At 38.9% G+C, this 27,811-nt stretch overlaps 1 protein-coding gene across 2 annotated transcripts in view; it reads right to left on the bottom strand.

Annotated features, from left to right (window-relative positions):
* The window catches only part of Cntnap5 (contactin associated protein family member 5), a 790,097-nt gene that overhangs the window by 346,166 nt on the left and 416,120 nt on the right, over positions 1–27,811 (bottom strand). For both annotated transcript variants that reach the window (XM_021721849.3, XM_078017259.1), the window contains exons 9-10: positions 14,376–14,525; positions 11,181–11,352 (exon numbers count right to left, since the gene is read on the bottom strand). In XM_021721849.3, the coding sequence (XP_021577524.2) occupies positions 11,181–11,352; positions 14,376–14,525 (322 nt within the window). The remainder of the gene's footprint in view (positions 1–11,180; positions 11,353–14,375; positions 14,526–27,811) is intronic.

Raw genomic sequence — 27,811 nt, 5'->3', positions numbered from 1 at the left:
AATATTAAGAATGAATTACTAGAAGATAAATTCTTTAATCATGGCAGCCAGGGAAAGAATGGGGAAGTGAGGGAGAAGAAGAAAGGAGTGATACTAATGTCAGACAGAAATTCCCAGCAAACATGGCTTTGGGGAAACACAAAAAAATTGTTTTCAGCTAAACTGTATAGTTAGAAGGTTTCTTTCCACTAATGAAAGAAGAATCTTTCACTTCTCCACCCCATTCTCCCCACGGCAGTGATTTCAGCAGAGGACACATACAGAGAACAATGACCATGGGAATTATCAGCCAGAGGTTTGTAGAAAGCATTGGGAAGTGCATACCTCTGAGAAATTTACTGACAACAATTTGCAGTGGCCTCTGAACAGTTAATTATGAAGAGTTTGAGGACAATGACACTCACAATCCCCTTTCTTGAAATACTGTCCCATCCCCAATAAAAACCGTCCTTCCTCTAAGATTCTCTCCTACTAGCCTGTTTATTTACATCATGCTTTGGGAGAATATGTTCATCTCCATGATTATTTAGGCAAACCTGTCTTTCCATGGAGTTTGTTAAAAGTCAGGATGTGTGCTGTGTTCAGCATGCAACCACATCATCCCCTCTTCCCAAGCCCTTGGTATAGCTAGGATGTGCCAAACGAGAGAGATAAATGAATGAATGACCCATTATGACCAAAGCAGACCTGTGATCCTAGGACACAAGGAAGGCCACGGCAGTACAGAAATAATGGCATGTGCTCTTAAACACTCTATACTTTGGTCACTCCTGGATGCTCAAGGAAAAGCAATATTCCAGGAACAAAAATAGGCACTCAAAAAATATTCGATGAATGAATTATGGGGTCTCAGAGTAAGATTAGCAAAATGTGTATAATCTCTGGGAACCAGAAGTGTGTATCAGGATACATTGGGTCCAGTTATATTATACATGAATATGTACACACATGTGTGTACACACAAAGGCTAATATTGATACATATAATACCCATTTCAGATTGTGAGGGCCTGCAATTTTCATAAAAATTATCTGGGCAAATCTCTAAAGCCAGAGTTGTTTAAGAACAACTCCAAGGATTGTTTTGATAGCCAAACCTGGGATAGCCTCCTACCTAATTATTGCAGTTAAAAGTGTAATTTTCAGCATGGATAAAAACAGGTAGCAAGCTGATTGTAACATTCTATCATAATACAGTTAATGGTGTTCTGGTTGTGCTGGACATCACGAATTTAAAAAATGCAATATTGGAAACACAAAAATTCCAACTTAATCAGCATTCTCTTCAGTAAGTGTCTGCTTAGGTTTGTTTGTTTACCTCTGCATTTCTCAGGTGTTGAGATACCCACCGCTTGGCCTGTGCTATATCCCAGTGCTGGGAGAAGAGAGCCCTGCAGTAGGCCTACTAAATCATGTCCAAGAGATCTTTTAAAGATGAAGCTAAACCTCGAGGGAAGATTTCAAATCTGTAACTTGAATCAAGTGAAAACATTAATCACTTGTCCAAAAAATAAAATAGGTTATGTATGTAGGTAAATTATTCAAAGAAATGTCATCCTTTCCTGCCTGCGTGCAGATTTTCTAAAACCCAGCCTGCTGATATGCACAGTGCCCCATCCATTTCTGTCTCTCTTGCTTTTAACTTTAAGAACTTTCATCTTTCCACTCTCAGTCAATCCTTGTCAACACTCCAAGAGGGATGAGGGAATAATATCATCTGACTTTTGTTTTAACAACTTATGGCTATAAAGTGTATGCATCACCTTCAGTAATAACTGAAGGAGATGAGATTCCAATGTTGAGCTAAAATGCAAAGGCTTTAAACCATCACAAAATCTGGAGTTTGATTTTATTTTAAAGCAAGTTATTAAATTTAGTTAATGTAAGCTTCCTCATCTGCTAACCAGGGGGCCAAGGTCACCTTCAGGCTCCGTGCAAGTTAATAACACATTGGTGTAAATGGTGCCGACGATGCCTATGACACAATTGCAGGTGGACACAGCTTAGTAACCATAAAATCATGTCTGTGTCACCATAAAATCCACAAGGCCAGATTTGAGCTCTATGAACTTTCTGTGAGAGTTCCTAATCATAATAAAAATAGTGCAATGCTAATTTTAGATTAATTTCTGTAGCAGCAATAAGTGAGAAACTGTTATTGGAGGTTAAACCTGGTTTTTCATTGTCTCACAACATTGAAATTTTCTCTTCCAAATGTGTCTACAAATGCTGCTTATTATGGCTACCTATATTTTATTTTGGACCAGAGAATAACAGTGTTAAAAGTCTTCAGATACTTTGTCTCAAGGGCTCAAGGAGTGCACATCAATGTAGAGAAGAAAAAGAACATAGTGTTTGTTGTGTAGATGGGAGCTCCTTTAGAGAATGTGGAAAAACAGATGGAAGGCCTGTATCAGGATTTTGGATGAAGGCTCATTGAGATATTGATTCTGTGAAGAGATCAATAAGGAAGAATCTCTTCTAATTATTAATTTAGAAATGTTTTCTGCCTCACAAAAATAACTTGAGAATCTAAACTAACATTTTCCTCATGCTTCTATCTAACATCAAAGTTTCCTTGGCTTCTATGTTGTTTAAAATCTAAATTGCTTAGCCAGTATTTCTCAGGACAGATGATCCAGACACCTACAGATTTTGATAGACACTTTCTCACGGCTCCCTGAAAGTGTGCATCACCCCTTAGTCTCAAAGCAATAGCTCTTGGACAGAATCCATCATCTTTGGAAGTGTCCATGAGAATTCACCCAGCACACCAGTCTGGCTTTGTTTCTAGCATTAAGATTTCAAATTATCACTTGATGGGGGAAGATTCTCAACACTGTCTGATGGGCCCAAATAAAATGCCACCTTCAGTGTGGTTGACCCTCTGTTTTTGCCATGAATCAAATGTACCCTGGTGCCCTTCCTCACGCACAGTTAGAGAAGTACCATTTCACCAACATAATCATCCAATTTCCTTGTGAAAACAAGTGATGAGAGAGATGGGGTTGGTAACAGAATACAGATTCATTCATTAAAGTGCACTTATTCCAAACAAATTCAGCTTGATTTTTCCCAAGCCTCTCTTCTCTACTGACATTCAAAGAGGTGTTAGATGCGGTTGGGAAGAACTTTGACTTAAGGAGCAGACAAATGAATCTGCACTTTAATAGGGAATTCCAAATGAATAGCCCATACCAAACCTGCTCAAAAATCTATGGCCACAGAATGGTCATGCCAGGCTAGTTCTGAAGTTTCTCTACTCCTAACCAGCCTGAAGAGCTAGCATAGCTAAAAATCCTGATGGAGGCATTAGCTCCCTCACAGTGTCCCTTGGAGTGTTCATCACAAGCCTATGACAGTGAGCTGCATGGATGATAACTTGTTTCCAGAGGTTCTCTATTCTCCATGTTCCACGTCCCTTGTCTTCTTGCTTCAATACAGCCCATTTTGTGATTTTGTCACAAGATGAAAACACAACATTTTCTTTTTTCCAATGATGCCAAAGAAGGTAAAATGTCTGACCATCTTTGCATTCAAAGTAGTACTATACAAGGACAGGCAAAATCTCTACCATGGGTCTCCTTTTTGTGTAGTCAAGCTCTGCCACAAACTGGCTATGTAACCCTTGGGCAAGTTACTTAGTGTCTCTGTATCTCAATTTCATTGTTGGTAATACAGAATTAATGATATTACCTATTCCAGATCATTAAGGTAACACACACACACACACACACACACACACACACACACACACACACACACACTCACTCACTCTCATGATATCCTGGCCTATAGTAAGCATCATTTAAAACTTAGCTAATAATATGGCCTCTTATTCAGATTCAGACTGTTTTGTGTGCTGGTTAGTTCTCTCTGATCCTGACTCAAGTTCTGTTACCCACTGCTTCCAGTGCATCCCCTCTAAACCATGTAAAGAAATATCCAACACCTCACCAGCTCTTAGTCTCAGCCTTAGTTGGCCATTGTGGAGCATCTTGAAGTCTCTGCTTGACCTCCCCAAACTGAGCCTATTCTTGGATCTCCTTCTAAAGTCTTAAGTCTTCAATGACACCTCCCTTCACCTTCCCTGGAAAAAACATGTCGGTTTTTCCTATTTCTCTGGAAGTTTGAGAATAGGCCCTCCATATTTATATGGATTGAGGAATCAGGAAAACTGGATTTGAATGTCGGTACCCCCAATCACTAGATATGTGACCTTGGGCAGTTACTGAAACTCCCTGACCACTGGTGATTTAATCTGTAAAATGGTGATAGTGGCGGGGGGGGGGGAACAGTGGTTCTTAAATTTGAGTGTGCATGAGAATCACCTGGAAGACTTGTTAATACTAGATTTCACCTGCAACCATGTTTCTGGTCCAGGAGGTGTGATTTGAAATTTGAGAATTTGTATTTCTAGCAAGTTACCACAGATGCTATGTGGCCTGTGAGCCACTCTTTTAGAGGACCACTTGGGTGGGCTTGGCAGGACTGTGGAATTAATTGAATGAAGTGATATTTAGAGAATATTTGCTCAGTAACTAGTGCATAAAATATAATCTTTCCTTTTCCTCCATGAAATTGAGCAAAAATGATAACTTAAAAAAAAAAGCAGAAGTGATCTTTTGATTTTGGCCTCATCCCATGAATAAAGGGAGAATACCATATTGCAACTTTTCTCACTTTAGAGTTTGGAGCACAGATTGTGTGGGCATTGCCCTTACGATGGCTTTTCTGGCACCCGATGTAAAAGCTTTCAATTTGAGAGAGAACTAAAACATATGTATTACCCCGCAATGTAATCTTTTTATATTACCCACTGTTTTTGACAAACTCCCCCACACAGGGTGGGTTTTAGCAGGAGTCTGTTTATGGGAGGTTATCCAACATAATGCTTTCCTCCTCCCGTGTTTACAGCACTCCAAACCCTGAGACCAGAAGGTAAGAATCTTGACCAGAAAGTTTGGCAAATGCTTTTCTTTAGAGAAAACGTGTGGAGAGAAAATGAAGTGGTTGTGAAGGGAGAAGCTACATTTCATAATAAAAATGGCTAGCTATAGGAAATCCAATGCATTGTTTTACATGTGATCCATTTTTGAAAAAAAAATTGTTTTACTTTCAAAAGAATTGTAGCGAAAAGTCTGCTTGAGATGCAATAGCAAAGACCAGGGGGAAGTTCCTGGTTCTGTACCTGACTTTATTTGTGGGACTTCCATTTCTGGCTGTACAAAACTAAGGCTGGATGATCTCCAAGGACTTTCCCCAATAGCATCACTGTATGAGGAAGGTTCACAGGAAATAGAACCTATCCCAGCCCTTTTCCAGGAGTACTAGGTCTTGAAACCAGTGTCTGTCAATCTTTAATAAGGTATCAGTAATGTGAGGAGAGGGTTACTTTGTTGACAATGGTACTACTACCATCTATAAGGTGTGTGATTTTTTTAGAAGAAAAGATCAAGCTATGCCATTCAGTGGGGACCAAAAAAGTCAATCAATTGTACTCATGAGTACAACTGTTGACTCCCTCAGCTATTCTAAAACCACATTCCCATCCAACCCAAATCCCCCATCATTTATGCATCTGAGTATTTGAATATTTTGATTTGTAATAAGCAAGACTTTGTCTTGAAAAGCAGGGAGGAGGTGAGACAAGGTAAATCTTGGAGGAAAAGAAAACTCATCTCCCTGAGCACTGCCTCTGTGACTTACTTAAATGCCCCTTTGGAGAAAATGACATTAAGGCAGGTCTCCTGGAATTTTTTGGAGACCCCATGAGATTCTGGACAGGAGAGAAGCTACATGTGGTTCCAAGAGGTACAGGGACCATCCTTTTTCCCCCAGATCTATATCATCCTTGAAGAGTCTCAGCAATTCCATGGTTTCTAGGATTAGATTCTTTAAGGTAGCTATTATCAAAAAGTAGTCACTTGGCCCTTCTTACCAATAGCAGCTGAAACTAGCAAATTTATTAGAAACTCAAATTTTTAGGCTTCACCTTCATGCCCCCTCCCTCATTCAGAAACTTGTGTTTAGACAAGCACTTTTGATGATTTTGATGCAAACACAAAATTGCTTAAAAGATTTAAGGAAGTCCTTAAACTGGGAATGTACAGTTGGCACAAGCCTGAATCTGTAAGGAAGGACCACCTTAAAATTGGATCTCTAACCTCATCCTAGCACTGGTTCTGAGATGTTTGCCTTAAGAAAATTGGCAAGACTACATCAGTCTTGGCTTAAATGAATGTGTGATTTACTAATGGGCAGTGGCTGGTGGCCTGAACTAGAGGTCCTAGGAACTAGGCAGGTCCTCTGAACTAGAGAAAACTGAAACCCAAAAAGGGTGTGGTAAAACTGAGCAATTTGGGGCACATGCAAGGAGATGTTTCTGTGGGAATCACTCCCAGAAACTATTGGGAATCATTTGGCCTTGGTGGGGTTTGAGGATTTATTGAAAGAGATCAGAACCTCTCTTCTCTCGAGGAAAGACTTTGAGTTTGGGAATGAACATGGTGAACATTTTCTGAGTATTACTTCATACTAGATATGCAACTGTTGATATCACACTCTCTTTTACCTCTCAACATAAATGGAGGTTTTATGACCTGGGTCTTTCAAGAGGAGAAACATGGAACAAAGATTGATAACATAATATCATTCAAGGTGGAAAGCAGTGGGTTGGGATTTAAGTGCATTCTAACACCTCTCAAAACTGTAGCCTCCTGCCCTGGGGTCCAAGCTTCTTTCTGGGATTGACATACCTAACTCATTCATTAGCACCCTTGTCTCCGCCCCCCCCCCACACACACACACACTCCTTGTTGGACTTTGTACTTGGATTCCAACTTCTCTTTGAATTCTTGGCTGGCATTTGATATCTGTCTCTACTGTCCTATAACTTGAACTCCAGAATGTTGCAGATTATTTCTGGCATTGAATGGCTTTTCCATAGGATACTAGATTCCAGGCCACCTCTGGACCTGGCCCATCTTGCCCCGCTCAGACCCTACCGGACAGTGCACAATAATTGACTGTCCCTCTTTTGACTAGAACCATCCATTGGGCACATAAAGATGACAAAGAATAAGACATACTGCATACTTGTGAAAAATCTATCCGGTTGAGCAAAAGGTGGTGTTACATATTTAGAGTCACAGTTACACAATGACTGACATTTCTAGGTCAGTGCCTGGTTAGTAGATTGTACAGAGAAAGGAACATTGGCAGTGTTCAACTCTTAACTGCAACTTTAGCCGTATGTGAATTTAGAAAAGCTGAAAAACATCTCTGGCTCATAGTTACCCCATTTTTGAAAATTGAGCTTACTGTGGTTTAGATCAGGAAAGTTCCCCCAAAGGCTCATATGTTAAAGTCTTGCTCCCCAATGCACCAATCAGAGGTGGGACCTTTGGAAGGTGATTGTATCATGATATTCTCAATGGATTAACACATTGATAGTTTTATGATTTAATGGGCAATTGGGAGGTGGTAGAAACTGTAGGAGGTGGGGTGTAGTTGCAGGAAATAAGTCCTTGGGGGCAAGCCATTGTAGGCTTTGCCTTGTCTATATCCCCCCCTTTTTTTTTTTTTCTGCTTGCTGGCCACCATGAGGAGAAAAACTTTTCTCTACTATGCCCTTCCATCATGATGTTCTGCCGCACCAGAGGCCCAGAAATAACACAGCCAAGTGACCAGGAACTGAAACCTCTGAAACTGTTAATCAAAATAATTTGTTTCCTCTTTCACGTTGATTTTTCTGGATATCTTGTCACAGTGACAGAAAGCTATTGACTGCAGGGATATTTGTGGTTCTATACTTCCAGGGTTCTATATAACTCTTTCAGTATCTTATTCACAAATATACATGTTTGTTTCACTTAATGCCTTTCTGTGAGATTGAACTATAGAGAGTGTGATAAATAGCTGTTCTTCAAATGAGGCAATTATGGAAAGTACCTTTTCTCAATGAGAGATTAGAATACAATGTCTTGCCTTCAAGGGAGGGAACAAATGTAGCTCAAAGAACCAGAGCTTGGATATAGAGACCATGAGAATGGAGGAGCTGTACTTTGTATCTCCCAAATTAATAGGGACTATTAAAGGGTATGGGGTCTCTTTGGAAAGGTCTACTGGAATCCCAGCTGTCTCTTCCTATTCTGTCTTTGCACAATTAGGCACAGGAACTGCCTAAACCCATGCTTTCCATGCTGCTAGAGCTGTAAGCCTGGCCAGTTATTCCACCACCTTTCTTCCCAGAGGCAAAGTATTTGGTAATTTGCCCATTACTGGCATGCAGATTAATAAAAAAAATTTAATTCCTGAGAAAGGACCTTCCATTTTTTAGTTAAGATAATATCTCAAAAGCAGACTGTAAACTGCTCAAACCAGTCAGTACCTACCAGAGTTTCCAGCCACTATCTCAAAGGAGCCTCCCTGGAGAATCTCTTAAGATATTGGAACCATCATGCCTTTTCTATGAATGCTAACATGGGTTTTCATATCTGATTTTCCCATAAAGACCAGCACCAAGACCTTTAATGTGTAATAATTGGGACCAGTGGGAGAGGCTGGTAGGGATGATCCTTTTTCACTTTGAAGGAGAAGGAGAGCTTTGGAAGGTAAGGGAGGAGGCCTGGGTGTCTGTAGCCTCTGAGGAAAGAGACAGGAAGCAGTTTGGGAGAAGAGACTGTTAGGCCATCCTCCATGAACTTCCAGACAGGAACACAGATAAGGAAAGTAACAGCCACACTATTATCTCCTCCCTCTCCACCAAGTTGTCCATTCCTTGAAGGCAATGACTTTGCAATTACCCTGAAATCGTGTTCATATTTAATTGTACATTATAAATGAAACACCAAACGCAGAAACTACCCCTGTCTCTCTCCAACAAGTGTTAAATATAGGTTCAATCAATAATGCATAAAGCAAACATTTTGCCATGGGTTTCCCTTCTCTTAGAGAAAGTGTCTGGCAAATCAAGAAAAACATACCATTTACCCACTAAACTAAACACAATCCCTTATTATACAATTAAACAAAACACAATTGTATGTAATATAATTACCCAAGACTACAATTACACAAAAGTAATGATGCAGTGTAGACAGCAATGACTTTCATGTAATCAAAAATAATGAGAGCTTCCTTGATTAGAAATTAAGGTATCAAAGAGATTCCTATTGATAACTGTTCCCCGTATTGATCCACACTTTGCAAAAGGCTTTGCTGCCTGATGAAGTAGGATGCTTATATCTCACCATTATTAAAGACCAAAGGGGAGAAATTGTTCCCTGTAATACCCTTTCTTCCGAGTTCTTTAACTAGTGCATTTTAACAAAGCACACATTTTATTACCCACTTTTTCACCTGGTCAAATAGAAAAACAAAAATAAAGCATACAAACCAGGAAGTCTGTGTGTTTTAACAATGATTCCCTGAGTTGTGGTATTAACAGGAAAACATGCACATGAAGCTCCACCAAATTTGATGGGTCATTCCCAACATTAGCAAAGACTATTTTCTGCATAGTTGATTTCTATGTCACTTGGTAGAAGACCTGATACCTCTCCTCATTGCTCCCCCAGATAAAGATGGACAGTCACCTTCCTATATCTGTGCTTACTCTCTAACTTGTTCTGGAATATTCCTTCAACTGTGTAAATTTGACCTCTTCTTCCTGATTCTTTTTTTTAAATATTTATTTTTTGGTGTAGATGGACACAACACAATGCATTTTATTTTTATGTGGTGCTGAGGATCGAACCTGGGTCCCCCGGTGCTAAGGGAGCGCTCTACCACTGAGCCATAATCCCAGCCCTTCTTCCTGATTCTTGTCTAGAACATGAAGGCACATTTCACTAGCACACAAAATTCTTCACAATTGAAGAACAGGTCCACCTCTCTAGTTCAAGCCATGTGTTTCACCAGACTGCTCCTCTCTATATGAGCTATATTAATTGAATCTAAAGACACCATGAATAATAAGATATACCACCAATTATATACCACTGAGAAAAATAAGTGCTGTCAATTAAACTATTACATACCATCCATTATAAAATGCTTTTGTTCCAATAATAGAGATTTTAAAAGCAAAAGAAGTATTCTGAGTTAATACTTGTAAGCCATGTTATCTCCTGTTTCCATGCCTTTTCATGACACTATTCTTCCAATCCCCATCCACTCCTGCCTTGGCCATTCCCGACTTTGCCTCCTCCTTTAAGATTCCACTTAGCATCATTGATCTCATTCTTAGAGCAAGACTAAATTGCCACTGCCATGTGTCCCACAAATAAGGGTGCATTGCTTGGTCATTTATCTCACTTTATTGTAATAACTAATTAATTCCCTGATGAAATTTGAGCAGAGGATCTCTATCACCAACACACAGCCCATGCACTTAGCAGATCTTATTCAGCATATTGGATCAATGCTATTTGGACTGGGGTGAGCGGAATTAAAAGAATAAAGGAGGTGGGTGCTGCAGGGGGAACATGGCAAATGTTGCTAAAAATCCAGAATTCATTCTCTACGGTTTTCTGCAGTTTATCTTTAAATCTAGAAATTCCCAACCTGAGAAGAGCCACATCCCAGGAGAAATGATGGAGAAAACTAAGCTTTTGCTAGATCCATGGGTTGCAGAATAAGAGTGCTGATTTTTGCTAGCCAGGGTCTGGGTCAACAAAACCGCACAGGGGATCATGACAGTGAAGATCAACCACCCCAAGACTACTGCTGTGCACAGTCTGACACTGCCCAAAGCTTTTGCTGTCAGATTCCCAGGAGGCCTGATGCTTAGATGCTTGTGATAGAAAAGATACTCAGTGCAGCAAAGAATGAAATGGTTCAGGAGAGAAGCAATTCCTCCCTCCTTTTTGCTTTACTCTTAACTTCAAAGTAATCAAATGTTGTTTATGCATAAAATTTTAATCCTTTCACAAATTTGTATTTTGATTTAATTTGCATATCCCATTTACTGCAAGTCAACATGAAGAGAGACTCAACTAATTTAAACCATTTTTCTCTGGGCCTGAAATCCTTTCAGAAATATTTTCCATTAGGCGACTCAATTATGTCTAATGTGGCTAATGTTGGTGGATTAGAATTTTGCTTAAAGAAACTCATATTTAGAACAGTGAGAATGGGAAGGGGGTGGGAGAACAGAGGAGAAGAGACAATAATTACCTGTCTTTGATGCTACACAGATCAATGTGTAAATCACTAAAATTCCCCAGGGAACCTTGCTGAACTGAAATGAGGTCCTTGGGCTGGTTATCAATAAAGATGAGCCTCATGCAGCCTTGGAAAGCCTTAATGGGATTTAAACATTGGGAATCGGTGAGATTGTCGGGGCACCCTGTGGGACAGAGAAAAAAGATGAAGAATACTGAAATGATCAGTCATTGTTTTGGCGACCTATTGATGGAAGACCTTGAGGTCTAATTATTTTGGTACTTTTTCATTCATCGCAGTGCATGTACTTTTGTTGTAAATCCTAGCATTCTCAGGGAGGGGACAGAAATGATACAAAATGGGAATACTCAATCACTTTATAGGGGGAAAGAGGGTGTTAAAGGGAATACCGACACTATAACATTTATCTTGTTCTTATTTTATTTTTTTTCTTATTCGCAAGCTATTTGTCATTCTTTGGCATGGCATCCTTCACTCATCTCAAGGAAGAAACATATTGTAACTACTCAGGAATCTTGGCTCTGTCTTGAAACACATGTCTAAATGCACAATTCAGTTCTGAATTACACTTTCAAAGGAAATCATGTTTTGGGTAAGCATGGCAGCAGAGTCATTGCTTGGTTAATTGTTAGCATTAACAGGCTTAGTTTCTGAGAAAGGTACACACAGGAATGTAACTGGAATTTTGAAATCATGTGCAAAGGAAATCCAGACATTAAAGGAACTAGGGTTTAAATGCACAGAGTTATAGATCTATAATATAATATAATAGCATTTGTGAAAGGTTAATGCTGTATCTTTTTTTAAAGAGAAAAATGCATTGCAATGATTTAGCATAGCTTCCAATAAGGGCATATCTACTTCTCATTAAGACAGGTATAGAGCGAAGCAGGTATAGGAGTGCTTGTGCTCTTTACAAACTCCATCTCAATGGTTTTAATAGGTTCAAAGCATATGGGAATGCAAGCTTGAAAACATAGCAATAACCCATAAATAATTGGGAATTATTTCAGCCATCTCTAATAGACAGCCACTGCCGGGTTGAAGCCAGCAGCTGGTTAACAGCTCACAGACACACTATAAAATGAAGAGAGATGCTACAAGTTCTAATTGAAGCTGTAGGGAGAATTTATGTAAGTTGACTATTATTACTGAAACTCATTTTTCACCTCAAGTTTACAGTCTATGCATGGGGCGTTTGTTTAAACACTATTCAAATCACAGATAAATCTTTATCTCCTAAGCCCAGTGCCCCTGAAGAGTCCACCTCTAAGAGAACTTCTTTAAATGAGAGGAGTCATTTTGCCTTTGTGACAGGTCAGACACTTATTTAATGATAATTATTTAAAGTCAGTTTTTTCTAGAATAAGTTTAAGAGCACTTTTCTTTCTCTGTTGCTGAAATAGTGCATGTGGGGCAAAATTACGCAGTCTGTGATGTACATCTTCAGGGACCCCAATACCCTTTTCTGTATTTGCTTTTATCTCTCTGCTTTCATTAGCAGGCTGAGGAGAACACAGTTTTGTATTTGAGTCCTTGCTCTACTACCTTACTAGGTCTGCCACCTTACATATATAGATACTTCATGTCAGCAAATGTCAATCTTATTATCTATTAAATGGGGAATGCTATTAGCTACCTCACAAAGTTGCTGCATGAATCAAATGAGGTAAGACAGAACTGCACACATGGAGAAGAGTTGGGTTGAAGGACCAGAGGGTCTTTCTTATGCTAAAAATCAAACCTCAGAGATGTTGTTCTGCACTGCTTCCCTCCTACTTTCCTCCTTCCCCAAAATATGTAAGCTGCACCTTGCATAGTCCCTTGTGTATTTCAAAGCTTTAACTACACTTCCTCAAGAGGAGAGAAGTGATTTGTACATGCTAGGGTGTGAATATAAGAGACTAAAGATGCTGTGGTTGTAGCTCAATGGTAGAGTGTGCACTTAACATGTGTTCAATCCCCAGCACTTTGAGAGAATGTGTACAGATGGGAGAAAGAAAGGGGTGGGGGATGCACTGAATGCTTTTATATAATAATTCAATTTTGTAATGGAAATAGAGTTAGGGACTATAATCTTGATCCCAGCCCCATGCTCATATCTATAAGAACTGAAGCCAAATTTTCCATGCTCTATCATATAACAGGTGCCATTTTGCCCAATTTTGTGTATATGTGGTGCTGGGGAATGAATCCCGGGCCTTGTACATGTTAGGTAAGCACTCTAGCACTGAGCTACACTCCCAGCTCCCATTCTACATATTTAAACCTTGCTCTCACTTAACTCTCCTAGCAATTCTGGAAGTTGAGCTTATTTTCCCACATTTCAGATAAGAAAGTCCAGGGATTATTGGTGCCTTGCTCAAGGTCAGACAGCCATGAAGCTTAAATTCCTTTCAGGGATGGTTTCTAGAATACCAATAACTGGCTAAGAAGTCAGGTACTATTTCCTAAAATAAAGGAAATAACATTTAAAGGCTAAATAAGAGTATATGTGTATATATACAAATGTAGTAGATGCCTGATCATATGTTATTTACCCTCACCAATTTGTTCTTGTGTATCTGTCATCAGAAAGATTTCCAGGATTCACCAGACATCAGAGAGAATAGAATGTGAAGTGGTTCACATTGCAGAGCCTCCTACTTCCCGGCCCCCACTCCCAGCTGTCCCTCTCCATGGGCAAGGAGGAACTCAGAGGAAGTGGAGAAGGGAAGACAGTGGCTAAGACTGCAAAATAACATTGAACTAACTTAGATGACTGGGCAGCTGGCTTTGCCTCTGCACCTGAATTTTCCCTCTTGCAGGTACTGCTGACTCTTGGTTCACTTTCTCCAAGTTTTCAGCTGAGTTTCTCTTTTCCAATGCGATCACAGAACTTGGCATGGCTACAAAAAAATCTCCTTTGGATGTGTTATGTAATACCAGCACTTATAGCTCAAGTTCTTTTCTTCCTCAGCACTGTCCTAGATAATTTATATTTGCACAGCTATGAAAGATTTTGCTTCACTCTATTTTAGGTGTGTTTGTGTGTGTCTCTCTCTCTGTGTGTATGTGTGGTGTGTGAGTGTGTGCATACAAATACTTCAGAAGAATTGCCTAATTGACAAAGTGAGAAATAATTGCCCACTATATTTTCCCTCCCCCTGCCCATTTATTTTTGAATTCAAAGGCTGGAGAATTTACCTCCAAAGTAGTAGCTATTTCCAGAATAAATCTGTACCCGGGTGGTGTCCTGAGCAGGGGATGCTGCTTCATTATCCACAGTGAGAGTGATGCGGTTCCTTCTGGCGTTGATGCTAACCGAATGCCACAAGCCATCATTCAAGTTGCTGCCTGCAGGAGAAACAGGAAGGGCAAGTGTAGGGATGATTGATTTGGGGAGGTTTGGAAAGAGTGGGGCTCATTTCCCAGCCTGCTGTGGTCAATGTGCATGCTCTGTGCAGCCCAGCCTTACTTGCTTCAAACCAAACCTCCAACTGCTACGTGGGAGTCATCTTTCTCCTTCTCACCACTTAATTCTGCTGTCTTTTCTTCTTTTATTTTTTTAAGCAATTAAATCACTTCTGATATATCTGATTTTTAAAAAAAGGGTAAAACACAACATTGTATACACATTTCAACTAATGGTGTGTCATATATTAAATGATCTATGGATATATAATTATAGAGGAAAAAGCTAAGGGGGAAAAAAACCCTCAAACTAATATCAGCAGTTTTATCTTTGTATGGTATGGTTACAGGCAATTTTATTTTTCTCACAGTTTTCTACAAACAACTTACATCCCATTTTTAGTAAACAGTAAATTTTCTTTCCTTCAATGTTGAGATAGAACCCTGGGTTTTGTAGATGCCTGTGCTACTTAGCTACATCCCCGGCCTAGTAAACTGTTTTTAAAGTGCACAAAGAAAGCTTGATTCCAATGATGTACCAGGCAGAGAGTGTACTTTTAGACTAATAGTACAAACTAGTTCATTTCTAATTTTTTTCCTGCAACTAATTATGTGACACTGTATTAATTACCTATCTTCACTAATTTTGGATTGTTTATCTGTAAATATTAAGGTACTAATTCTGTATCACTGTGAAAGGGATTATATGTGATCATCAGGAAAATTCTCAGAGCTTTTTGAAGGTATAGTTCATTTCTCTCTTGTTTGCTTGTCTTGGATGCACATTATGCTGCGTACCTGCCTGATTGAGAAAACTGTACTAGGAACTAGTCACCAGAGTTTCAATGATTTCTTCTAAAACATTTTTCATCTATTAAAATTTTGCCCTGTTGGGTCAAGGTGCTTTCTAACAGAAATAGAGTCGTCTTAACTGATCTGGTCACAAAGAGTTGTCCATCACAGTAGCACACGGGCAGTTTCTTCATTTGAAAGAAATGAATGGACCAGTTTGGATGTGCATATTCAAGAATCTTCTGACTGCAAAGCAGATGATAGGAGCTGGGAGGGGTCAAGGCTGGAGGCAGACTTGATAGAGCTATTGCTTGCAGAAGTCCCTGGGGACAAAATGATGGGTTCTCAGCCAAGGTAATGGCATTGAAAATGGAGATCCACAAACGTATTAAGAGCTATTTTTGGAGGTAAAATAGAAGCCTGGGTAGATTGTACTGGGACTGCCCCTGAGCAGCCAGCTGGGAAGAAGGCATGAACACACAATCAGATGAGAGGTCTGCCAGGCTTTCAGACTGGCACGTGCAGAGCTTCTGCCCTGAAGCTCTAGATGGCTAGATGAGCTGCCCAGGGAGACTGGCCCCACTCCAGGCGAGGGGCCCAGCTGTGTATGCACCAAGCAGCTGTGCCCCATCTGCTCAGAGCAGCCCAGATGTATGGGCCCTCCTGCAGCTTTAGCCAGTTCCCCTGCAGTCAGTCTCTGCTGCAGCCCTGAACATCTGCTTGGGGTGAAGGGGAGAACTCAGAAAGCTCTCAGTCGTGTGGCCCTACGTTTTCCCAAAGGCAGCAGTCCTCAGATAAGGCCAAGATTTGGGTCCTGGCTACAGGGACTCTGCTAATGAGGTAGAGACTCTGTCAGGTGTTTCCTTGTGAAGAACATTTGACTTCTTTCAGGAGCCTTTGGGGGGCTCAGCCAACTGCAGGTCTTTTCTTTTCCCCTTATTTTGCATATCATTTGAATATATCTGCATAACCCAGGAGATGTCATTTGAAGGTAAGCTATAGATGGTTTGGGCTGAGAGTGTTCAATTAGTTCAATACACAGAGTCTAAAGTATTCCTAAAGGACAAGTGTCCTGATAGGTATAGAACACAGTGAGGAAGAAGAATAGAGGCTGCAGGAAGTGTCCTGCTCTTTTGAGGTCTATCATCTAGTCAGCACAACAAGAGCATTTGTTGTGGTCTCTACCTCCTCCCCCTTATCACATCAGTCTGTTTGCCTTTAGAGTTATCACTTATTGAGGCTTATTTTGTTGGTTATTGTCTTCCTTTTTTTTCTTTTCCTCTTGTTATTGCTGTTCTGAGATGGAACCCCACGCCTCCTGCATGCTAGGCAAGCACAGTACCACTGACCCACAAACTCAGTCCACATTTGTAGGAGTGGGGGGTCTGCTTTTCTTTTTGATTGGACCTTAAATAATTCCTTGTTCTCTGCAGGAGGAACCTGAGTGAAATCCCAGCTCTTTAGAGGAGCTTTAATATAACAATAGTTCCTGATGTAAGAATCACTTGGGGAGTTTCTGAAAACTGATGGTATTTGAGTCCCAGTGCAGGTTAATTAAGCCAGGTTTCTGAGGGTGGTCCCAGGCCTTGGAAGGCTCAAAGATCCCAAGGATTCCATCATGCAGCTGGGTTCAGAACTGTTTCCACTAGAGATTTCAGAATAGTAAGGCAAACAGCCAGAAGAAACTCAACTGACACAGGGGAGCTAACTCTAGAATCAATTCCAAACTAAAAATATTCTTTTTCTATCTGGCTATTATTTTTCTCCACTTCATTCTGTTATTGGAGCCCCCCAAAATACCCCTAGACATTCTCCTATAATTGCTTATTAAGAAGACTCTTTAAAAAGTACAGTTGAAGTGCTATAAATTATTCACAAATTAGGGAGAATCAATTCTATCACACCGCTTTCCTTCCAAACTTCCCTGAGATAAACAGCTTTAAAACAGCAGCAGTTTTCAAAGAGGAAACACAAAAGCAAGGTTTGAGGTTAGGAGAACCCAGATGGGAAAATGCCCCTGGAAGTAAAAAAGCAAGGGATTTAAAGCCATATCGGGGCAAAAAGCACCTATGTACTTTGGGAATTGAGGCATGAACGATGGCATTTGATTTCTGAAAAGAGTTGGGTGATAACAAACATAGTTTCTGAAATTTAGTGAGATGTTGATGTTGTCTCCTGACCAAGTACAAAACATGATTATGCACACTGGAGCTCAGAACTCCTTACCCTCAAAGTATAGAACCTTGCCAGACTGAATACTCTGAGCTGACGAACATGGGAGGGCATTTTATAAAGGCTGTCTAAGGGTCCTCTGCCCTCTTTTGTTCTTTCCCTCTTTCATAAAATGAGCCATACACAAATAAATTATTTTCCCTTAAGGAGGACTGTGGAAACTAGAATCCTACGCCCAGAAAGCAAGTAAAAAACTAGTACAGTTGCTTTTTTCCTATCTCTTGAAGATTGTCATTTCAGGATCCTAACCCAAATCTGGGAGAGAGGGAGTGCTGCACAGAGAGTTCAGGATGAATCTGAGCAGAGAGTCTGGCTGAGTTTTCCACTCCATCTACCATCACTGGATCAAATAATGGTAATAGCCTTGGGTGTATTTGCACTTCTATATGGCTGTCTACTCTTCATCCAACTCAGTTTAAGAACAGATCGGTTGCCCTGGGTCTTTGGGTCTTTATTTCTGAAATCTCCCCTTTCACATAAAATTTTGATTCAGTAAATTAGCTACATTTTTCTCATGTTCACCTGTCTTCTGTTATCAGAATGTTAGTGATGAGCCTTGTGACAGGAAAGGAAAAGAGATCATACTTTATGCTGGTACTTATTCAATATTAGCAGATATAGAGAGAAAGAGGACATTTCATATGTTGCTCATGGCTGCATATGTTTATGCATTCTTTCTGGAGGGCAATATACCAAATGGCCATCAAAAATCTTATGAATGCCATACCTCATTTTCCATAGTTCTAGAGAATTAATCCTAAAATAAAAAATGCTAAAGACCAGGTGTATGGTGAAGATACTTCATGACACCATTACTTATAATAGTGAAAGCTTAAAACTATTAGTGTTTTCAATCATAGCAAGTTAGCCAAATCAAATATGGTATATTCGTCATATGAGATATAATATCCTTATTAAAAAGTGTAATGTCCCATAATGTTGTTGACATACTGGTAAGTAAAAACTTCTGGCTAAATAAACGGTTTGTTCTGAAGGTTCTCCAAGGAGAAAACACTGAATGATAGAATCTCAGAGTATTTTTGTTTTTTCTTATATAGAGTGCTGGCAATTTTAAAGTTTCTAAAATTAAACTCTAAAAATTTTGCAATCACTTAAAAATAAAGATAAGAATCTATTTAAGTTGAAATACAGGATGGGGCACGTTGTAGTCTTTATCCACTTTGTCCTTGTTGCTTCTCATAGGTCCCAGAATTCAAACTAAGACATTAATAAAAAAAATGTTCCTTATATAGAGTTAAATAGGATGTTCTGAACTTCCTCAGGAAGCAAACCAAAGTTGGAAGGGATCTTGAGCTCCATTCCCAAGATCAGGGGGCAGTTCTCAATGTTGCAAATAAATTTTTAAAACACATCCCAATTGTAAAAATAGCTAAAAATACACATCATCAGTCTTGAATGTGTATAATATGCCAGGCACTTTAAGTGTATAATTGCTAATTCTCATGATAGTCTAAGAGAAAAAGTTAATTGCTCTCATACTGTAGATGCCAACACAGAAATCCAGAGTCTGCCCCAGGTCATGTGACTACTTAGAGGCAAAATCAGCCTTTAAGGGAGGTATCTGACACCATGGCTAAGCTGCTTCTGTATCTGATGCCAAAGTGAGCCCTGCCCTGCTCTTGGAATCACTGTGGTGAGCAAGTGTTTCTTTAAAGTTTTTTTGTTTGTGCTATTGAATTTGCCTTTTTAAAAAATTTTATAGCAGCTTTATTAAGGTATAATTCATCTACTTAGAATGTACAACTCGATAGATTCAGATAACCAATACAACAAACAATTCTAAGATATTTTGTCATCCCCCAAATCCATAAACTTTATCTACCATTCTCCCGTCTTGTCGTCCTACACCTTCACTTCCACTCAACCACTAATCTAGTAACTACCTCTATGAATTAATTGCCTTTTCTGAAACTTTTAAAAATAAAACATAAAACATGCTCCATTTGTAACTGACTTCTTTTGATTTGCATGATATTTTTAGGGTTCATACATATAGTATGAATAAGTACATTTGTATGGCTGAATAATATTCCCTTGTATGGGTATATTGCATTTGTCACTGGAAAGTTGGGTGGCTTTCACTTTGGGCTGTTATGAATGATGTTGCTATGCACATCTGTGTATACATATTAATATAGACATGGTTTTCAGTTTTCTTTGGAATCCCAGAGTGGAATTGCTGGGTCATATGGAAAGTCCATATTTAATCTTTTAAGGAACTACAAGACTATTTCCAAAATGACTTCACCAACTTATATTCTCAGTAGACAAATTTTCTTTTAACAATACTACTTTGATCTTGTTTTTTGTTTACTGACTATCAAATTGTGTGTGTGTATGTGTGTGTGTGTGATTGTGTGTGTGTGTGTGTGTGTGTGTGTGTGTGTTACTTACTGGAGATTAAAGCTAGGGCCACTCTACCACTGGGCTACATCCCCAGATCTTTCTATTTTTATTTTGACCCAGGGTAAGTTTCCCTGAGCTGGTTTTGAAATTGCAACCCTCCTGCCTCAGGCTTCCAAGTCACTCAGACTACACACATGTGTACTCAACTAATCTAGCTTTCAAAAACGATTAAAGTTTCAACTTTTGTATCTCAAAATGCCTATGTAGGTATAATTTTGGAATTATAGCTAATTGTTATTCAAATTTATTTTCCCTTTTAGATAAAATATAAAATAGGAGCACTTAATATATCTCTTAAAATGTTTTTTTTGTGAATTAATTTTACAGAAATTTTAATAGTAGACATTTGATGAAACAGACTCAGAAAAGTTCAGTGAGACCATGAGCATCTACTCTTTATATAGAAAGGCAATTTGGTTTAAAGCAGGACTGACACTGAATCTTTCAGAATGACTAGTTCTCAGTTGGAGTGAGATGTCTGTAGTACAACTGGCCTGCAGATGTGGAGAGACTCCCTTATTCATTAGACATGGATAACAAGACCCCAACTCCATAACAATAATGTCTCCAGACATTGCCCAAAGTTCCCTAGCCAAGGATGAAAAGGGTGAGGGTGGATGTGATGGAAGTCTGAATCTGCCCTCACTGAGAACCCTGGCTTAAAACAATAATTCTAAAGTTTTAGGGTACTGGTGCCTGACATGCTCCTGGGCCCTGGTGCACTTATACTTTCTCTTTCCTTCCTCAGTCAAATCCCTAACAGATCTTTCCATGTCAATCTTCATCTTATTGTAGTGGCTCTTTTTGTGTTTTGGAGAAGGAAAAGCAAGATCATAATCTGTGTTGCAAGGTGTTAATGAAAGTAAGAGTCTCTCCCAGGATGTATCATCTAGGGACGGCCAGTCAGCCATGACCGGCCACAGCCATTACAACCACAGACAAGCATGCAGAGAGAGAGAGCCCAGGCCAGAGACAGCTCCGGAAAATTCTATTTTCAGTGCTGGAAATAACTGGTTACAGATTTCCTTGATACCTTTTTTCACTTGTTACTCCTTACTCAAAGCCCTGCCACTTATAATTTATAGGAATTTAGATTTCTTAATCTCACTGAACCTGCTTCCTCATCTGTAAAACAGAAGCAGAACTGACTGGCTTGACTTACAACTTTCAGCTTTATTGTTCCTAGAAAACCCAATTTGGCTGTTTTTTTCCACATCCTGTCATCTCTACCCTTACTTAATAGTACAAAGGTAGTTTCAATTTTGTGAGAACAAAGTAGGGAATATATAAATAATTGAGTAAGGCAATTTTAAAATGTCAATCACATTGTAAAAGAACATATTACAATTATTAAGACCGTTATGCTATATCTTAGAGCCTGAGTTATGTTTTTCTTGGACATCTTTTGTCCATCAATTATCAAATTATATTAACCCTTCTCCGTACATGGTAGATAGACTTGACCTATTCTTTCAATTTTCCTTTTTCAAACTTTATTCTACTCTTTCTCACTACAGTTGGGTTTTTCATGATGCTCTCCCTCTTTTTCTCAAGTTCTGCTTCTTTCTGGTTTAGATAAAGAGCAAGATTATTAATGCCCCACCCGTTGTGTGAGCTATGAGATACAGCAAATGAAACTCAAACTTGATAGTTTGTTCCTTTTGTAGTCAAGTCAGAACCCATGTCCTCTCCATGTTATTTCCCAATATCCCTACACAAATTCTTTACTCCAGCCAGTCCAGTGAATTACTTATGCTTCAAGTCAACACACTTAACCAATCAGTACTTCTACTATAGCCTCTGCTCCATATACATGCTACCCTGCCAGTTTCCACACTATCAAATCTATCATCCAATTCTCCAAGGCTGAGTATTTTGTTTTAGTGCACTCTCTCCTAAACTGTATGGGTGGGGAACATATGCATCCTAACTTTCTATCTCCATCACTTATCATAACACAGGGCATATTAAAAGTGTGAAATGATTGATTGAATGAATAAATAAGTGAATTAAAAAGATAATAAATCTGGAAATGAATAAAATAGGCTTTCCTCCACTAAACCAGTACTTAACAATTTCTCCTAAATTACCATAATATCTGTTGTCTTATCTACTCATGTACATCATATTATTTACTGCTTTGTATTATTAATTAACATTTTGTCTATGTAAGTTTCCTTTCCCCAATGGGATTACAAGTTCCTGGGGGTCACAGTCTGAGTCATGGTTTGATGTCTCCCTCAGTATCAACAGAGGAATATCCTACCCTCTCCAAATGCTCATTGATTGATAGAGCACCAGGACAGCTGAATCTCCATTGCCAAGTGTCGGCCATCTCATGCACACTGCTCATAAATCACAGGTTAAATCTTTTCTAGTTGTTAAAGCCTGGCTCATATTTCAGGGTAACCTGGATCTGAAAACCCTTGGTCAGTTATAAGGGGGAAAACATCTGGGGTTACCATCTACTGAGTTATGTGTTAGATACATTTGTAATCGATCATGGAATTATTCTTTTTCTAATGTAGAACTGCGTACACAACCCCAATATCTCCATGCTAAAAATTAAGCTCAACTCCAAATTGTTATGTCCCTGTCTCCTTCCCAGTGCAGCTCAGACTCTAGAGTCCTGTACCAAAATGCTGCTTCCTTCGTGCCTGTCCTTCTTTGGTGTCTGTTTAGTCCTAAGCTCTTATGAAGCCTTCCATCTCTGGTTCTCCTCCTGTTTCACTTATCTGATTGGAGCATCCTTTCCCTCAATGTTTGTTTGCTCAAATTTTATTCACTCTATAGAACCACGCCACATTGTCCTCACCTCAAGAAAGCCTTTATTTCTCACCATTTTGTTTCTTCTTTCCTTTGCATACTGGGTATGAATTTTACCTCATCACAAATGCCTCTATACCATCCCTTCCAACAGTACCAACAGGCTGCTGAATGGAGGTGTCTCCACCTCCAGTTTCCAGCCCAAGACCAGCACAGAGAATATACTTAAAAAAAATGCTGCATTAAAGGAAAGCAAAGCAAATTTTATGAGAGAACTGTGAAAGTGGAAAATAAGAAATCAAATGAAAGTGATAGCAAGTTTGAGTACTTGATTATTCTGCTACCATAGTGATAATCTAGCTCCCTCAGTTCCCTATTGAGTAAAAGAGTAACATGAGTGAGTTAGAAAAGAAAATGTTGCCATGGTTATTACCCAGGATGGAAAAAAATTGCAGATAATTAAGAGATCACTACTTTGGTAAATATTTCTAATATTTGCTTGATATGAAGCTCAGACAATTGCATTTCTCAGCATTTCTCAGAGTTTTCTGAAACTCGAACTCTGTGCTCAAGCAGACAGCTTGTTGTGACATTCATGGCCCTGTGGCTATCTATTTGTCTGCCCTTGCTAATGGGATTTTATCATCAACATTATCTTAGCTAAAACACAGAGGCATTGATGAAAACTTAATTGAAGCAGAGGATGAAGTTCACAGCCTCATCATGTTTACTTGATGTGCAGATGGTGGCTAGTTACAAATGGCTTATATGAAAAAGGGCAATATTTGGGGAACAGCTCTTAATTGCAGGGCTGTAGCCTGTAACCATCTGGCTGCCAGTATTAATCAGGGTGAGCACTTTCATTCTGCAAGATAGAGCTCTCTAGGCCATTTCCCCACCTTTTGGAATCCCACTGGCCTATATTTAATTAATACTTCCCCCGAATTTATCTCATTCCGATGTTTGACACACTCTATAGCATATTCTGTTCTAACAGGAATGTTAAAAATCACTACTCTTTTTTTTACTCTGAAAATTATAACTTTCAGAAATGTTTGGGAGGTCAACTCAACTGGTTTATTCATCCTTTCACTCATATTACAGTAAGTGTTTACCAATGACGTGATTAGGCAAGGTGTTGGACTAGGCCTTGGAGTAATAATGATGGGTAAGACAGATAGTGTTCTTTTTCCCATGGCCTTTACATCCCAGTGGTGAGATCACATTAAACCACTAATTATTTGAAATGTAATTAGTATATCTGGTTTTAAATTGAATTGTGTCTTGGCCATATTCATATGGTAAAGTCGTTAAAGTAATATAAAATGGTATATATAGAAGAGGATATTAGGACACACCCATGAAAAAAAGAAGACAATGTGGAAACACAGGGAGAAGATAACCATCTACAAGCCAAGACAGAGTCTTCAGGAAAAAAAAAAAAATCAACCCTGCAAACACCTTGACCTTGGACTTATAGCCTATAGAACTGTGAGAAAATAAATTCCTATTTAAGTTACTTGCTTTATATTTTGTTATGTAAGACCTAGAAAACCACACACATGCTCATACAGACACACACACACACACACACACACACACACACCACACACTTGGGACAAAAGCTACAAAGAACAATTGGAAACCTTGAAAAGGGCCACCTGGCCTTCTTTGGAAAGGTTTCTTTAGAAAATATCAATTGAGATAAAATCTACAAGACAGGATGGTGTTGGCCATAGCTCAGGATAACTTAATTGAAATGAGCTCAGTGTTAAATAGACATCAAATAATATTCCTTAAGGCTGATCCAAGTTATGTCACTAGAATCTCATGATATAGAAAGGAAGACACAACTGTCTAGCAAGTATTGAAAATCAATGACCAATAGAATGGATGGCTTAACTGATATTTTTAATGCCTTCGGTCCAACTAGTACCATTCATGGGACTACAGAAATACTGAACAGTTATTAGGTGTTTGAGGAAATACAACAAGCACCGTAGTTTTCTCCTAGAAATGGGTTGAACTAAAATGGGCTCCAATAGGGCATTTGTTTCAACTAAAAAGCGTTTGTCATGGCATCCGTGTATGGCTCTTTGCTAGCCATGGTTCCCATTTTTCAGAGATTCTGTTCCAACCCAGGTGATGGGCTTTCACCTTCTAACTTTCTATCTTTATCATCAGTTGGTGGTGCCCAGATGTCAGGCTGAGAACTCTCAGTTTGGAGTTTTCTTCCTGTTTCTTCTGGAGTTCATTCAATTTATGCTGAGACTAAAGTGCCGATTCATCTTTTAATTCTGAAAGTTCTAGTGTACATATACTACTTTACTGACACACGCACACATACACAGAGTATTCAAGTGTGATTTAAAGAAAGTGTTATGGTTCTGATCTTCAGTATCCTCCCAAGGCCCACGTATTATCCCAGTTGATGGGTCCAGTAGTAGAAAGAGATAGGACTTTTAGAAGATGGGATCTTGTTGAGTGAAGTTAAATCACTAGTGCGGAACATGCCATCAAAGGCACTATGGGGACTGATCCTTTCTTCTCTTTGCTTCCCTCTCACCAGGAGGTGAGCACCTTTAATCCACCACAGGGTGCCCTCCATGTTATATTGCCTCAGCACAGATGCAAAGCAATGACCCAAGTGACCATATACTGAAGCCTCTGAAATTCTGAGACAAAATAAGTCTTTGCTACTTTAATATCTTATGTATTTTTGTCACAGGGACAGAAAACTGGCTAACCTAGGAGGTTATTTTAAAAAAAAATCTCAGGAGTGTTGGTGCACGCCTATTATCTCAATGGCCCAAGAGGCTGTGGCAGGAGGATTCCAAGTTCAAAGCCAGCCTAGGAAATTTAATGAGACCCTGTCTTTCTCTCAAAATAAATAATAATAATAATAATAATAATAATAATAATAATAATAATAATAATATTAATGAAAGGGACTAGAGGGCTAGGATGTACCTCAGGGGTAGAGTTTCCTTGGACTCTACCTCTAGCATCACAAAACAAACAAACACTCAGATTTGTATTCTAATTTTCCACTGGTCATTGAAAGTCATGTGAGTAACCTCTATGGGATGTACAAGCATATGAGTTACACAAATCATGGCATCAAAGTGGCAAAATGTACCAGAATTTAAGGAGTTGAAAAGAATTATTTCTGGTAAGGTGTTTGGCCCTGGGAGTTCCCAATCAATGGGAAAGTGTGTTCATTTATTTCATTTCAAAAGAAGATTTGGTTTGATAAGTTCTTTAAAAATAATAAGGAGAAAGTTGACTTACACATTTCTTTTAAGAACTTATTGAAAGGGTTAGAATGGGTTCCATGATTCTATGTCTGCCCTCCATTTAAAACAGGAGGAAGCTGAGGTTTAACAGAGCAATACTGATGCCTACCTTGCACCTGAGAAGTGCCCAGGGGAGCTGGAGCCTGGACCAGTAAAACCCATCATCAGCTTCTTTGCTCAGATTCTCTTTAGTGGAGAGGTGACATTTTGTGAAGCACTACAATTTAAAAACTATCTTTGGACTGATACTCCATACTTCTTTATTTCCTATTCTTACTGTCTTGCATTCTCTCAGCAGAAAAATAGAAACAAAAAAATGTCAGATCACTTTCAAAATAATTATAGCAATGCTAATTTTCTTTTTACATTATTTAACATTTTACATGACATTTCCTCATTCTTCCTAAGAAAATGAAACAGGTGGTCTCTTACCTTTATAAATGCCCTGTTTTCTTAGTGATTCAGATTGAAATGGTCATCATCAATCTCAATTCTAAGCATTTTTCTAAGATTCTTTGAAATGGCAGCCATTTTCCTCATTAAAAAATGGACTACGGTAGGTATTGCTCAGGGAACAGATGAGAATTTTGACAGATCCTCAGGATCATATGACTATTGTGAAGGTGATCTCCACTGTACATGGTATTTCATGATGAGCAGCAAAGAACAGGAAGTTCTAAATTTGTAAAGCAGGAAGCTGAAATATTATTTCATTAATTTAAGACTTGCCTAAACAAATTTTCTGATTTCTAAGAGCTAGAGTCACTGTGGTTCAAGTTCCTTGAAGATATCATCTATTTCCATGCAGTGTCTGAATTTCCATATGGGCCAGGGAGCACTAGGGTGTTTAGCATTGGAAATGCTGTAGAATACAGGGCAAAGTCCTTGGAAGCAGATAAACCTTTGAGAGAGACTTCAGCCTCTAGTGCCTTAGTTCTCATTTCAGATGATAATCCTACTGCAGAATACATATTAAGAGCTAAAACATATCTAGAAAAACCCATGTAAAATATATAATACTCAGTGAATATTTGTGCTTATTGGTACTTAGATATGTAAAATTTGTTTTGTATTACACCAAAAACTTACTTAAAGTATACTAGAAGTCTATAAAGACAATGGCTTCCCCATGTTATGTGAATCCCACTTAACTCAAGAAAAATGCTTGAGAAAGAAACAATGATGGATCCTAAATAGCCCATTCTTTTTGTAGACTACTGCATATTTGTCTGCAGACCCTTCATCTAAAGCAGGATCTCTTTTTATATGAGTTATTTAAGCAACAAACAATATAAACAATGAATATATATAGCAACAGGATACAGAGGAAAACCAGGTAATGGAAATCCAAAGGAAAGAACTTAGGTTATCAGTTATCTCCATCTCTTTAACTCACCTTCTGGTTCTGTTTTATTCTATGTGTGTTGGTCGAATAACTATGATCCTGTCAGTTTCATTACGTCCCCCCTCCTGACAGACCCCTATGTCACAGTCCTATAGGATATGTACCTGACCAGCAGGAAGCCTGCAATGAATGTTGGTTCTATCCTCACATCACTTAACAATGAAATGAGGTCCTTGACCTTCTCGCTAAACACATATGTAAGACTTTCAAGAAAGGAGACAACAAAAATAGAAAATTAAGAAAAATACAAAGAAGGGAATTTTTCATCTTACCAAGCACCATCACCTAAAACAACTAAATTCAGATGCCTT

This window comes from Ictidomys tridecemlineatus, chromosome 7 (assembly GCF_052094955.1).
Source record: "Ictidomys tridecemlineatus isolate mIctTri1 chromosome 7, mIctTri1.hap1, whole genome shotgun sequence".
Classification (NCBI taxonomy): Eukaryota; Metazoa; Chordata; class Mammalia; order Rodentia; family Sciuridae; genus Ictidomys; species Ictidomys tridecemlineatus.
The sequence above is the reverse complement of the archived record's forward strand: the minus strand, read 5'-3'. Positions and strand labels throughout refer to the sequence as shown.